This window comes from Tamandua tetradactyla, chromosome 13 (assembly GCF_023851605.1).
Source record: "Tamandua tetradactyla isolate mTamTet1 chromosome 13, mTamTet1.pri, whole genome shotgun sequence".
NCBI classification, from domain to species: Eukaryota; Metazoa; Chordata; class Mammalia; order Pilosa; family Myrmecophagidae; genus Tamandua; species Tamandua tetradactyla.
The window spans coordinates 8,705,700-8,720,667 of record NC_135339.1 but is presented as its reverse complement, the minus strand read 5'-3'; the positions used below and the strand labels follow the sequence as shown (position 1 = coordinate 8,720,667).

General features: G+C 40.0%; 1 protein-coding gene across 6 annotated transcripts in view; it reads left to right on the top strand.

Moving 5' to 3' along the window:
* The window catches only part of SHLD2 (shieldin complex subunit 2), a 111,402-nt gene that overhangs the window by 82,734 nt on the left and 13,700 nt on the right, over positions 1–14,968 (top strand). For all 6 annotated transcript variants that reach the window (XR_013161373.1, XM_077124683.1, XM_077124680.1 and 3 more), the window contains 4 exons: positions 1,587–1,694; positions 7,583–7,777; positions 7,955–8,089; positions 13,166–13,372. Coding sequence is in view for 5 of the 6 variants with exons in the window: in XM_077124683.1 (XP_076980798.1) it covers positions 1,587–1,694; positions 7,583–7,777; positions 7,955–8,089; positions 13,166–13,372 (645 nt within the window). In the remaining variant the exon portion in view is untranslated. The remainder of the gene's footprint in view (positions 1–1,586; positions 1,695–7,582; positions 7,778–7,954; positions 8,090–13,165; positions 13,373–14,968) is intronic.

Genomic DNA, 14,968 nt, shown 5'->3' with positions numbered 1-14,968 from the left:
TCGATATTGCTGTAACATTGCCAGAAGTAGCTCCTAGTGAAGAGGCCTAGTATAAATCCAAGATAGCAGTGCACTTCTGATCTACCTGTAAAGAATGTTTTTTAACTTCCAACCACAGATACTTGACCGATCATTATGCTGTTTGACTGTGATTGTCCTATTTTCAACAGGAAGCTTTTGATACTTTTCTCCTTCAGCTAAGTTCGGTTGAGTTCTGCCCTTAAATCCACACACTTGCACACCAGAGTCAGTTGCATCACTCATCCTGGAGGGGCAAGTCTTCTGGGATTTTTCAGTCTGTGTTTCAGAAATACAACGTAGACAGTCATCGTTCACGTGAACAGAGCTCGAGAGAAAGGCACCGCATCCAACGGGAATCTGCAGCTTCCAGGCACTGTAGTCTTCAAGGGTTTTGTCCTTGCATTTTCATCCTTTAGTTGTAAAGGACGCTGGTTGTACAAAAACCGAGTTTCCCTAACAGGCGTAGTAACCATCCGTAGAAGAATAAGAACGGTCCTGCCAGAGCTCAGTCGGGGATACCATGTTCTTATTTTCTGGATAGAGTCAGGTCATCTAACTTCTGTCCTGAATCAGTGCTCGATGAGCAGCCTTTTTGGCTTTGGTTTTCTAGTTGTAGAACTGCCTGCAAGGTGAGAATGGTCTGCAGGTGTTCTCATTTCTTTGACAATTAATGTCTCGTAAATTTTTAAAAATTGTGTTCTGGTTTTATGAATTGTCTCAGTAACTTGTTTGCGTAAGCTTACATTGCAGAGCTGGAATCTATTTTTAGAGTCCTGACAAAATTAAGTTTCTCAGGCTACAGAGATTGCTGAGCCCTGGACCACGGTGATTTTACCAAGGCCATTACTGTCACCTTGTTACCTTAGCTAACATACTTTGTATCCTGCTTATATCCTGCCTGGAACCCCTCTCTCTCATAACTTATAGTTTTGTTTTACTCAGGTATGTTGTTTCTACCTACTGGTTTGTTGAGTTCCCCTAAACGATTCTTCCCTATACGTCTTAGATCCTACAGCTCTCTTTTTTCCCCATTGGAAAGTATTCCTGACCGCCAAAGCTTTTCCCTTTTAACATCTATAGATGATTGCCATGCCTGTTGGGAAAAAATATCCAGAGTCCTTTAAGAATGCCTTATGTTAAATTCAGATATATTTTTAGCAGAAGGGATAAATGCTTACTAAATGTTATTTGATCTTTTAGGTACCACTGCTTTGAAACCACTATTTCACTTCTTGCCCCTAAAGCATTTACTTTAAGTTTAGTGTAATAGCATTTACCTTATGTAAATAAAAGCCATTAACTCTTTCTCTGTAGAGCTGTGAGCTTTCATGTTGATGTCACTTGAATATGCAGATGTAGTTCTGTTATTTTACCTACATATACACATACCCCTGTTCAAAACTCAGATATGCTTTTTTTTTTTGCCTTAGGCAGATCATTTAGCCAGTCTGAACTCCAGTTGCCTGCCCTGTGGGAGGCCTCTTTTCTTAGGATTGGTATGTTAACCACAGTGTGAAGGAATTGGTGGCATGATCAGAACTTTTTTTCTCTCTCTCTCCATCTAGATGTTACTATCCATGAGGATCAGTGGGCTCGTGAGACAGTCCTTCAGTCAACATTTACCAGTCAGTTACTGAACCTCGGGAGGTATTCTTCTGTGCAGCCTGAAGAATGTAAGATGAAGTCTGAATTTAATAATTCCTTAGCAGTTATAGTATATAAACATAAGAAGAAAGAGTAGAGTTAAAAAACGTCTTTCACAAAATGTTTCTAAAGTTAACAGTAGAGGGTGGGCCACGGTGGCTCAGTGGCAGAGTTCTCGCCTGGCATGCGGGAGACCTGGGTTTAATTCCCGGTGCCTGCCCATGCAAAAAAAAAAAGATAAAATAAAAAAGTTAAGAGTAGAGTACTGGTTTATTTTCATCAGTAAAAAGGAAAATAGGATTTTTTTTTTTTTTTTTTTTTTTTAAAGGAAAGACAGAGAGAAGGAAGGAAGGATAGAAGGAAGGAAGGAAGGAAGAAAGGGAAACATTTTTAAACATTTTCTTGTTTTATTGTATTCTGTTTCTCCGTTTTTGTTACATGGGCTGGGGCCGGGAATCGAACCGAGGTCCTCCGGCATAGCAGGCAAGCACTTTGCCCGCTGAGCCACCGCGGCCCGCCCGAAAATAGGATTTTTAAAAATGAACTTGCATATTGTAATCAAATTTAAGACACGTTGGGATTCACGTTTAATTTTCTTAATAAGTGAAAGGAAACCTAAGGGAAAAAGTATATGATTTCTGCATAGTTGCCAAGAAAACCTTTGATAAAATTCAGCACTGTGTCATTAGGAACAGTAAAAATCTCCCCTTAACTGAATTCTAGCAACATAATATTGTCAAAGCAAAAATAAAAATATTACATTTGTAACAAAGCATTATGCCAAAACTAAATGTCAGGAAGTGGGGGATGTATAGGAGGGGTATGGATTCTTTGTGGAAGGAAAGGAAATGTCTTCATACAGATTATGGTGGCGAAGGCATGTCTATATACTTAAGTTGGATTGTATGATGTGTGAATAAAACTGTTTAAAAATGAATACAGAGAAGCAAGTGCTAGAGAAAATGTGGAGAAAGAGATGTGTCTGTCCACTGTCGGTAGGGAAATAGAATGGTGCGGACCCTGGAGGGCAGAGTATTGGTTCCATAGGAGGCTAGGGGTCGGGTGGCCACGAGATCCGGAAACTCCATTTTTAGACAAAGACTTGGAAGTGCTGAGAATTGGGATACGAATAGACGTTTGCACACTGGCGTTTATGGCAGCAGTGTTCGCGATTTGGAATGGATGGAGGGGCCTGTGGGTACAATGACTGAGGGAAGGAAGGAGATTGTGATGTATATATACTGTGGACTACTGAGCTACCACGAAGGAGGTGAGGCATGCAACTAAGTGAATGAACCTCAAGGACTGTATTTTGAATGAAATGGCAGAAAAAAAAAAAGAAATATTATCATGCTTCAGTCATATGGACAAACTATAATGTACAAACTTGGTGAACTGAAGTTGAGAGCATGGCTTATCAAGTTGGGGCCTCTTGTTAGGGTCCTAGATTGTTTCTTACAGCAGTCACTTATATTCAGGAGTTGTAAGAGTTATTTCTAAATTCTGAGATGCTGAGCTGTTCGTATATAGCATGGTCTTTCCCAGAAACTTTGAGTATTTATGTGACACCTAAGATGCAGAGTTAGAGCTCTGAAGCTATGAAAGTCGTATTACCCCATGCAGGAATTGTACGGCGGTAATACTTCAGACTTAAACTAGAAATATGAATGAAGCTGATCTGGATAGGACTAAGGTAAATCAGAATACAGGGTAAAGGATGATATTGTCCATATACAAAGCTTCACCGTCTACGTGAGACCAAAGGGAGAGATGTCTGTTTGGTGCAAAATTTATATTTTGTGTAGAACATTACATATTTTAACTTGTATGGTCAGTTTAGTTGATCACCATAAGTACATGAAATCTTGAATAGGGCATGAAATCTTGATGGTTTGTCCAGGTTAGTGTGATCCTGTGATACATCCCAGAGTAATTTGGGCAGAGAATAAAAAAAAGTATTTGCTAAGTCTGCTTCGGGGACTGGGGAGAAAGAAGGAAATATTCAACTTCTCCATCTGGGGAATTCCTGATATTCTCACAAGCAGAGGGGACAACCAAATCAATAGCTCAGCCCTCAATCTTGGGGTTCACTCCTATGAAACTTATTCCTGCAAAAGATAGGCTAAGCTTACTTAAAATTAGGCCTAAGAGTCACCCCCAGAGAACCTCTTTTGTTGCTCAGATATGGCCTCTATTTCTCTAAGCCAACTCAGCAGGTGAACTCACTGCCCTCCCCCCTAAGTGGGATATGACTTCTGGGGGTATAAAACTTCCAGGCAATATGGGACAGAAATCCTGGGATGAGCCAGGACCCAGCATCAAGGGATCGAGAAAGCCTTCTTGACCAAAAGGGGGAAGAGAGGAATGAGACAAAATGAAGTTTCAGTGGCTGAGAGATTTCAGAGTTGAGAGATTATCCTGGAGGTTATTTGTATGCATTATATAGCTATCCCTTTTAGTTTATGGTGTATCGAAGTGACTGGAGGAAAGCACCTGAAACAGTTGAGCTGTGTTCCAGTAGCCTTGATTCTTGAAGACAATTGTGTAAAGATATAATGTTTACAGTGAGACTGTGTGATTGTGAGAACCTTGTGTCTGATGCTCCTTTTATCCAGGGTATGGACAGATGAGTAAAAAAATAAGGATAAAAAGTAATAGATAATAAGTGGGGGGATAAAGGATAAAAACATTGGGTGGATTGAAATACTGGTGGTCAGTTAGAGGGAGGGGTAAGGGGTATGGGATGTATGAATTTTTTTTTTCTTTATTTTTCTGGAGTGATGCTTATTTCTAAAAATGATCATGGTGATGAATGCACAACCATGTGATGATTTAAAAAAGAAAAAAAACATTCTGTTTAGCATCACACTCTTTTTAATAAGTTAAATCTAAGAAGTAGGTAAAAAGGAAAGCAAGGGGATGACAGACTTGATTCTTCAAGATCAAGGACCTGGAGTGGGGTGAGTGGACAGGGTTGGGGAGAGACCATGTGGTTCGATTTAGGATATTGGCAGGCCTAGCTTTTGTTCCGGATGACCTCTTCGTTTCCTAAGCTGCTGTAACACTGGACCACAGGCTGGACGGCCGAGAACTATGGGAGTTCACTCTCTCACAGTTTGGAGCCTAGAAGTCCACAACTGAGGTGTCGGCAAGGCCAGGCTCTCCAGGAGAGTCCGCCCGGCCTCCCTCCTGCAGGTGATCTCCCACATTTCTGGATTCGTGGCAGCCTCGCTCCAGTCTTGGCTGCTGTTGCCACGTGGCCTTTCTACCATGCGTCTGCAGTGGCCTTATCGCAAGGACACTAGACCCAGGACAGGGGCCCACCATCTCCTGTACAAACTCCTCTTGGCATAACTGATTCCGCCCACCAGGACGCTGTTCCACGTAAGGCCACATTCTCAGCATCTGGGTGGAAGTGACTTGTCGGAGAACAGCATTCAGCCCGCCACAGCTGGTGCACCCGTGGGTGCTTATTGCAGGCCTACAAGTGACTAAAACAAGAAGAGGTCATCTGGGAACCACGGTGGGAGTCGGCCATCACACAAGCTTTATGAGTAATCTCATTTTTTTCACTTGAGGTGTAATGGGAAAAATAGAGCACTCTTTAATAGTCATTAATTTTACATTTTCATCTGTATAGATTTTAACCTCCGTGAAACTTTGTTCATATAAATAAGCAAATGTGAATGGAAGGAGCTAAAATAGTCACTTCAGTTCCTTCAGTTATTTGCCATGCAATTTTTGTCATAAGTCTTTCTCAATTTTATTCCCTAGTGTTTAAAAGTTAATACTTTTTTTTTAGTAAGCTTTTTATTTTGGAATAATTTTAGATTTGCTGAGGAGTTCCCATTTACCCTTTAGCCAGCTTTCCCAAATTTAAGGTCTTACATAACATGATATATTCGCCCCAATGAGGAAATTAATGCTGGTAAAATACAGCTAACTTTATTCCTTATTTAGGTTTCACATAGGTTCCACTGATGTCCTTTTTCTGCTCTGGGACCCACTCATCACGTTTCCTTAGTCTTCAGCCTCTCAAAGCTCCTCCATCTTGCCTTGTTTTTCATGATTTTGACAGCTTTGAACCTGAGGGGATTTTACGGCAGGCCGCGCACAGCTGTGACAGGTGCACAAAAGGATTTCCCACGGAAGTCAGTTTAGGAACAAGTACATATGAAACACTGAGGGCTTGGAATTAAATCTCACGTATACTGTGGAGTTTCGTCTGAAGACTGTGGACCTTGAAATCTTCTCTTGGGTCTTATGTCCCAAGTCCCCCACTGCCAGTCCAGCACGTCCAAGGCTGAGCCCTTCACCTTTGCCCGTTGCCTGCCCCTCCTGCCCCCATTTTTCTTCGGTGCCCTCGATGTTGGTGTGACGTGCCCTACGCATCTCCTGCCGTGAGACAGGAGCAGCGACATCTTCCCTGAGCCCCTTCCCTTTATATCCTACATCTGGTCCATCATCACGCCCCACCCAGTGGGTGTCCTGTTGGTTTCTTAAATTCGTCCGATTCCCTCCTACCACAGAGCAGTTAAGCTCCCTCTTTGTGCTTAATTAATGCAGATTTTGCACATCGGGCCCTGAAAATGTTAAGTTCATTTGTGGTGTTTCAATATTTGATTTTAAATTCAAACTTTTTAATTTGGAGCTTTGTGTAAATGTAATCTTTTTAAAATGTGTGGTAGTTAGATTCAGTTGTCAACTTGGCCAGGTGAAAGCACCTAGTTCTGTTGCTGTGGACATGAGCCAATGGTAGGTGAATCTCATCTGTTGCTAATTACATCTGCAGTTGGCTAGGAGGCGTGTCTGCTGCAACGAGTGACGTTTAACTTAATTGGCTTGTGCTTAAATGAGAGAACGCAATGTAGCACAGCCTAGCAGCTCAGCATTCCTCATCTCAGTACTTGCAGCTCAGCCCAGGCCTTTGGAGATGCATAAAGAAGTCATCCCGGGGAAAGTTGTTGGAACCCAGGGGCCTGGAGAGAAGACCAGCAGAGACTATCCTGTGCCCTCCACGTAAGAAAAGAGCCTCAGTGGAAAGTTAGCTGCCTTTCCTCTGAAGAACCAACAAAATAAATCCCCTTTTATTAAAAGCCAATCCATCTCTGGTGTGTTGCATTCCGGCAGCTAGCAAACCAGAACAAAATGAATATTTGAATTTACTATTCCTTAGAAATCATATTTATGTGAATGACAGCTAAATGGCATTTAAGCAAAAGTCATCATGTTTTATAGATGTTGATATAATGGAAGGGTAAGGGATGTTTCGAAGTAGTGAAACTAATGCAGTGTGCATTAGTTTGGGAGGTAGATGCAGATGTCTCGGGTTTTGAGGCTGATCTAGTTCAGAAATTTCATAACTATCTCAGGATCTAATTCCAGGTGAGAATTTCCCATGGAAGTTCTCAGGCAAATCATCGGCGTGGCACCCGGTGGACTGCCTGGCACGTGGTGACCAGTCAGCACACACTTACGGAGCACACGAGCGGAAAAGGAGCATTTTGTGTGGCATGAGGAATGTGGGAGGAGGAGCTTATTAACGGGAGAAGGAAGGAAGAATCGGGTTTACAGGCTCTGCTTCCCATAAAGTAATCAAGTGGTTTGTGCCAAGATCTTGAGTCAACTTTCACTCATGTATTCAGACATGCTTCCTTTTCTTTCAGAGAAATTAAAATTTAGCCAACAATACTCATCAAACTGTATGTTTAAAAGTATGCAGTTTATTGTATGTTAAGTAGACCTCAATAAAAAGAAAGAAACTGAAACAAGAAAGAGAAAAACGTGTAAATGGCATAATCACTGGAGAATTAAATAACTGATCTAACAACCAAGAAAGTGTGACAGCGTAGCACATGCTCAGTACTCTCTGTGCTGTCGGGGGAAGCGTCACCATCCTTTGGCGGGTGTTTTGTAGATTCCAGCGTGGTGAGCACGGCTGTACTTCAAGACCTGCTGGCCCACATGTCCTCAGCGCACCCCCATCTCAAAGGTCTCCCCCAGAGGCAGCCTCAGAAGGCAAGCAGAACAGAGTTTGTGGAACTGGAGCAGCTTCAGCCCGACGTTTTAGTCCATGTGACACTAAGAGTTGTTGGTATCACTGTTCTGACAGGTAAGCATTTTGAGTACTTCCTTAATTTTAGATTATATAAAAAATTAAGATATGAAACCCTCTTAGTGCTCCATTTGTCTGCATTCTGTCCTTACCACCAGATGTCAGAGTGCGGTATCACATGTGAGAGCAGTGCCCATGTCAGTGCCCTGTTCCCTTTCCCTTTTCCTTTCCCAGAGGCGTTATACAACTACCGAGGACAGAGGCAGAGGAAGGTCGTGCTAACGGTGGAACAGACCCAAGGTCAACATCATGTGCTTGTCTTATGGGGTCCTGGAGCAGCCTGGTACCCTCAACTTCAAAGGAAAAAAGGTAAATACACTGAGAAGCATTCATTCTGTCGTCTGTATTTAGGTAAATGATTAATGCTCGTGGGCCTGAGATGAAGGGGCTCTTAAGACATTGGACAACATTTGCAGTATAAGTGATCATGATTAAATATTCAGTAAACAACTTTTTTGTTATAGTTTATACCTTTTGTAAACAATTTGGTCATTTACAAAGTCCTCTGTAAGTAATGGCGGCAAAATGAAAGTTTCCATTTATCCCCAGGTATACTGCTTTACCTTTTTAGTGAAGACCTTATCTCCTTCAAATAATGTTCTTTAAAAATTTGGGAGAAGCTTCCACAAGTTTTATTCAGCCAAAGTACTCTGATAAATAAACTTCTCACTGGTTATAAGGCAGATGTTAGGGTGTTACATTACCTCTTTCAAGCCACAGTGTTACTGTTAAATAAATTATTATGTTCCAGGTTGTTATTCCAATTGTTCTCAAGTGTGGACTGCCAGACAGACATATAGATTGTCCCTGCTTACAATGGGACCGTGATTATGCTTTTCCTTAAAGTATAAATTAAGAATTTATGGAGTATTGAATTAAGTGGAATTATTGTTTCAGTAAAGCAGTGTAATTCTTCCTGCTTTTGTGAGATATTTTAGTTGTAACAATAAGAAATGGTTCTGTGGTTTATGAGTTGCTTTATCCTGTTAAATTAATTCAGAGAGTGAATAAATCTGTGAGCCACTATTTTCTTAACCTGGGGAGTTAATACCTCTTCCCAAACCTCTACTTAAAAAGTAGTTTTTGGGCGGGCCACCATGGCTCAGTAGCTGAGTTCTGGCCTGCCATGCCAGTGACCCACGTTCGATTCCCAGTGCCTGCCCATACAAAAAAAAAAAGAAAGTAGTTATCTAAAAGTGGGGTCTATCACATTATCCCCCTTAATCATTAATAGCCTATAACTAGGGTCTGAGATAAGTCTGGTTTTTTACTTTCATGCTAGAATCAAACAGCAGCACTGTTTGTTCGGTTGAGCAAGCTGACAAACATGCGCACGTGATCCTCGACCTCACAGCTGCCAGCGCGCAGCCAGGGTCCGGGGGCGTGGGGGGGTCGGGATGGGGGGGCGGAGGTGGACCTCCACTCACCGTGGCACCCTCGCGGCCAGACTCTCCCCGGATAATTGAAAGTTATTTGGGGGATAGAAATTACAGCTGTCTCTAGAAAGTTCTCTGCTATTTCAGTTAATATAGAAAATTAAGAGTCCAGAAATTAAGATGTAGTTGTTCTTTGTTCATTCATTCATTCAGCATATATTTATTTATATTCATTGTTTTAAAGTTAAACATCCATCTGAATACTTTAAGAACATTCCTTTTAAGACAGGAATATACTGGTTTTGAAGGATCACTTAAGTAAATGATTCTGCTCTCAGAATTATTAGCAGCTGTACTTGTTCACTTAGTATTTCTTGTGGCCTCTTTTGCATTAACCTCTATATTAGTCACTGGTCCTACTTGCTCCTGGGTGTAACAGACTCACATTTAGGTGGTATCATTAGAAATAATCATCAAACATTCGTAATTGGATATTGGAGATAATGGAGTCAGTTTTGTGGAGAAGAATAAGTAACCTCTAATTTAGATTCTTTTAAAACATGCATTGCTAGTAAGAAGTTGACATGCCTCCCTTGTAGCAAGGGTTTGTCACAGTTTAACTCCTATTGGTGGGTGGGCTGGAGACATAAATTAGGGTTCTTAGGAGTTATTGGGTAAGCATAAAATAAACCGTTCAGAACTAAGTGCCCTACCAATGCAATATCCTCCTGGAATTATTCATACACATCTAATATTTAAAACATAACAAGTTATAAGACGGCATTGTCATGACAGTACTATTTAAGCACAGAGTAACACAAATTATCCCAATATTTATCATTAAATTTCATACAAAAGCATAGTTATGTCTGCATGGAGGTTTGAAATCCATTCACACCCTCAGTTTGTGATTCAAATACAGAAGTGTGTTACAGATTGTCGTTGTTTGATAGCACTCCCTCAGACCTGTCACGTGTGACATGCTTTTTGCTGCCTCGGCATCTTGGATGTGTCCATTTGCTCTGCCTCCAGCTCTCCCACCTGCCCCGAAATCGTGTCCTCAGAGAGGCCTGCCATGCGGATAGCCATAATTAGTCCACGTCACCCCTTTTATTCCATTTGTGGCATGAAACACAACTGGAAATTATCTCCCTTATCTTTTTGCCTGCTTGACAATTAGCAGGTTTGTTTTTTTTTTTTTCATCAGATCGTAAATTCTGTGAATGCAAGCACCTTTTCTGGCTGGTTCACCACTGAATTCCTACCACACAGCACTGTACCTGCCTGATCGATATTTGTTTAATGAATTAATACTGAAATAGAGCTCAGACAGTCATTCAACTTTCCCATTGTTTTTAAAGAGCAAGAAACTCAGGTTTGAGGAGGAAAAACCTGTGCATAATTCAAATGATAAGTACCTTTGAAAAACTGCCTGCATGTAAAGGTTTTGCAGTCTGTGGGATGTATTCAAAATTGTATGTAAGCTTGGGCACTGAGGGAAGGTAGTGAGGGCTGGAACCCCATCCTGAAACAGTTCTGGGGATCACACTGGAAGAACAGGAGACCTCTCACGGAGCCTAAGAGCAGGCAGGCTCATGCCTCAGGGGTCTTGGAACCAGGAGCTGAAAAGCTGTAGGATTCCCACTCTAGGCCTGCCTGATTTACTCAGCGCAGACTTCATCTGCTTCTCAGCCATAGGGAAAGCAGGAGAGGGTTACTCCATAGCTCCTGAGTTCACTTTTCCTTTCAAGAGTCCAGTCCCATTTCCAGTTCTCAGAAAAGAGGGCCTGGTTGCACAGATTGGATCTGGTCAAGTGAGCTGTGACAAGGACAGGGTTGAGGAGTACACATACGACTGCTTGAGCTCATTTCATGGGTGGGGAAACACGGGGTCATCTGTGGTCTGGGTGGACACTCTGAAGTGCTCACTGCCAAGCATATGTCTGCTCATCCACTTGGAAAGACGCAGACGAGACCTTCTTTAGCTTAAAAGTAGGTTTAAAAACTTCACGTGCAGTAGGATCTCATTTTAATAAAAAGGCATCTGTAAGTTATGTATACATTTAAAAATCTGGAAATAAAAATACAAACATACTAGCAGTGGTTATCTCTGTAGTTTTCAATATTTCGTATATGCCTTTAGTTTGAATTTTGTGTGTGTATTTCAAACACAAAAGCAGGGAGACTAGTATGATGAGCTAAGTTACCTATTATCCAGCTTATTAAAACATGGCCAATCTTATTTCACCTATTTTTCTTACACTCTCTGATTATTTTATTTTATAATTTAAAAATAAAAGTAAAACCTTTCCTTTTGAAAAAACAATAGAATAGGTAATGATTGGGACAATTAGCTAACAATTTGAAGGAAAAAGAATTAAGTTTATATTTCATGTGTATACCAAAATAAATTCTAGATGTGTCAGAGATTCAATGATAAAAGAAATGAAACCAGTAGTAGAAGAAAATACAGATATATTTGAAATGATAAAGATTGGTAGTTTGGACAGAAAAAAAAATACAGCAACAAAAACTCCTGTGCAAAAAACATGCCATGTACAAAATTAAAAGGCAAGTGACAAACCAGAAAAAATTGCATTGTGTTAGAAAGCACTGCAATAAGCAAAAGAAAAATATTTCTTAGGCAAAATGGGCAAAAGAGGTGAATAGGCAGAAGTCCCCAAGAAGAAATTAAAATGGCCAGTAAAGATATGAAATTTACACACAAAACAATAATGATAGATGACTTTTCTCTGAAGAGACTGATGGGAGAAAAGATATGGGGAAACAGCCGATCTTTCTGAAATGTAAACTGGCAGAGCCTCTGGTAATTGATAGCATATTTGGAAAGCTTTAGCCTGTGGAATACCTTGTGGCCCAGTGACTTCACCTCTAGGAATCTATCATGGCTGTGCATAAAGGCGCAGCTAAAAATGCTTCTACCGTAGTACTGTTTACAATGGTGAGAGAAGAAAAATGTCCCACCGTAGAGGACTGCTGTAGTGATTTTCAAGGTTTTGGTATATCTGCACTGTACAGTGGCATATTATGCAGTATTTAGAAACAATGCAGAATAATAATGACATGTAAAAATATCTTTGACATGTTAAGTGAAGTAAAAATTAAATAGAAAAAAAACTCCCCGTCCACTTAAAATGTTAACTATTTGGGAGTATTGAGATTATAGTTGCTATTTATTTATTTAGTTTATCTTGATTTCTGTGTATATCTTTAGTAAATTATTTAAAATTATTTAAAATGGTGATTAGATTTAGGCAGCAACCTGGAATATTTATGCTTTAGTTCTATCTAATCTGTCTATTCAGATTTACTGATTTAACATTTTCCACACAAAAAAACTGTCTAATCAAAGAAATTTAGAGGTGAGTGGAAGTGTGAATTAAATTTACGACCTGATGTACGTGGGACACTAAAAAGACAACTGCTACTGCCAGAAAAATTAGTGCTAAAAACCCTCTTCGTTTTATTATAGTTTTATAGTTGAACTTAATAATATTTGGCCAGAAGTTCTTTGCTACTGTGATTTTAAAGGAGTAGAAGTATTGAGAGAATTAAAAATAGATGTAACTCTAAATCCTTTCCCCTCCCTCCCCCTGGAAAATTAGCCAAATGAAATAACTAGGGTGTTCAAATATCAATGAAATACTGTTTATGGCAGTTTTGTATCCATTTCAGTGTCCTTCAAAAAAAATCTTTGCCTGTTGATATCAAAACAAGAATTTTCTCTTCTGTAATGATAAATTATGACTATTTAAGGAGATCAAGAAGTCTTTAGACAAAAATTTATTAAATTTTTTTTAATTTTAAATTAAAATCTAGTATCCTTATCCTATTGCTTTAATGCAACATTCATAGTTTCTCTCTTTATACCCAAACTCCATAGTAATAGTAGTTGTATTTAACTGCCTTAATTGGTTCAATCTATTTAATAGGATTCTGAACCTAGACTTTTTCCTTTATGTTGATTTTTTGTTTTTGTTTGTTTAAGATTATATTTGGGAATTTAAATATCTTCTTGTTCAGCGCAATTGCATGTCAGAAAACTTAGAATTGCATACGACGCCTTGGTCATCCTGCGAGTGCTTGTTTGATGATGATAAGAGGGCAGTTCAGTTTAAGGCAAAATTTCAAAAAAGTGCAACATCTTTGGTGAAGATGTCAGACTTGGCAACACACCTAGAGGAAAAGCGTTCAGGTAAGATCTCTTTATGTAAAATAAATTTCTACTTTTTTTGTTGTTTTGTTTCTTAAACAGTTGTAGGTTTACAGAAAAATCTTTCAGCAAGTACAGAATTCCTATTTTAGTTTGCTAATGCTAATGAAATACAATATACCAGAAATAGGATGGCTTTCACAATGGGGATTTATTAATTTATGAGGTTGACAGTTCTGAGGCTGTGAAAATGTCCAAATCTAAGCATCAACAGGCAGTGCTTTCTCCTTGAAGGCTGGTTACTGGCAGTCCTCTAGCTGGCAAATGCTGACCTCTCCCTTCTCCCCGGGTGTCTTTGCTTCCACCTTCTGGCTTCTGGGGCTCCCTCTCAGTTTCTGTGGTTTCTCTCTGTTTTCTGTGTCTCCTCAATCAGCTTCTTTGGGTGGTCTCGCCCAGCTTTTCTGGGAATTTTTTCTGTGTCTTCTCTCTTTTTTCCTCTTATAAAGGGCTCCAGTCAGAGGATTAAGACCCACCCTGAATGAGATGGGTCCCAGCTCAGCCTGAGTAAAGGTCCTCCTTACAGTGGGCCCACACCCACAGGGGTGGCACCCCACATCTTTCTGGGCTGCCTACAGCTTCAATCCGTCATGGTTCCCGTGTTCCCCTGACCTACACAGTTTTCCATATTAACATATTACATTAATGTGGTACATTTGTTACAATTGATAAACCAGCATTATAATGATATAATTACTTAAGTCCATAGTTTCCTTTAGGGTCCATTCTTCATATCATACAGTTCTATGGGTTTAAAAAATTTTTTATTGTGGTGTCATATAGAGAACATGAAATTTCCCATTTTAACCACTTTCAAGTATGAAATTCAGTGGTGCTAGTTACGTTTACAATGTTGTGCTATCATCAGTATGATCCATTAACAGAACTCTTCCATCACCCCAACCAGAAAATCTGTACTGATTAAGCATTAACTCTCCCACCCGCACTCCAGCCCTGCCCGCTTGTTAACTTGTATTCTAATTTTTGAATCTATGAATTTGCATATTCTCATTATTTCATATATGTAAAGTCATGCAATAGTTGTCCTTTTCTGTCTTGTATATTTCACTCAACTTAAAAGTCCTCAAGGCTCACCACTTTGCAGCCTATCTTAGAATTTCATTCCTTTCTGTGGCTGAATAATATTCTATTTCGTATACATGCTGCAGTTTGTTTATCCATTCTTCCACGGGTGCACATTTAGGTTGCTTCCACCTTTTGGCACTTATGAAGAATGCTGCTGTGAACATAACTGTAAAGGTATCATTTTAAAGGTATCATTTTTGAGTCCCTGCTTTTGGTTCTTTGGGAATATACCTAGAAATGGGATTGCCAAGCCATATGGTAATTCTATACTTGACTTTCTGAGGAACTGCCAAATTAAGGTCTGGATCTCATGTAGGGGATGCAGTTCAACTTGAGGATCTATCATGTTAAAATAAATTGAGTAGATTGACATACTAGTGGTCAATGGAGGGGAGGGGTAAAGGGTGTGATATGTATGAATTTTTTTCTTTTTTATTTCTTTTGCTGGAGAGATGCAGATGTTAAAAGAAATGATCATGGTGATAAATACACAAC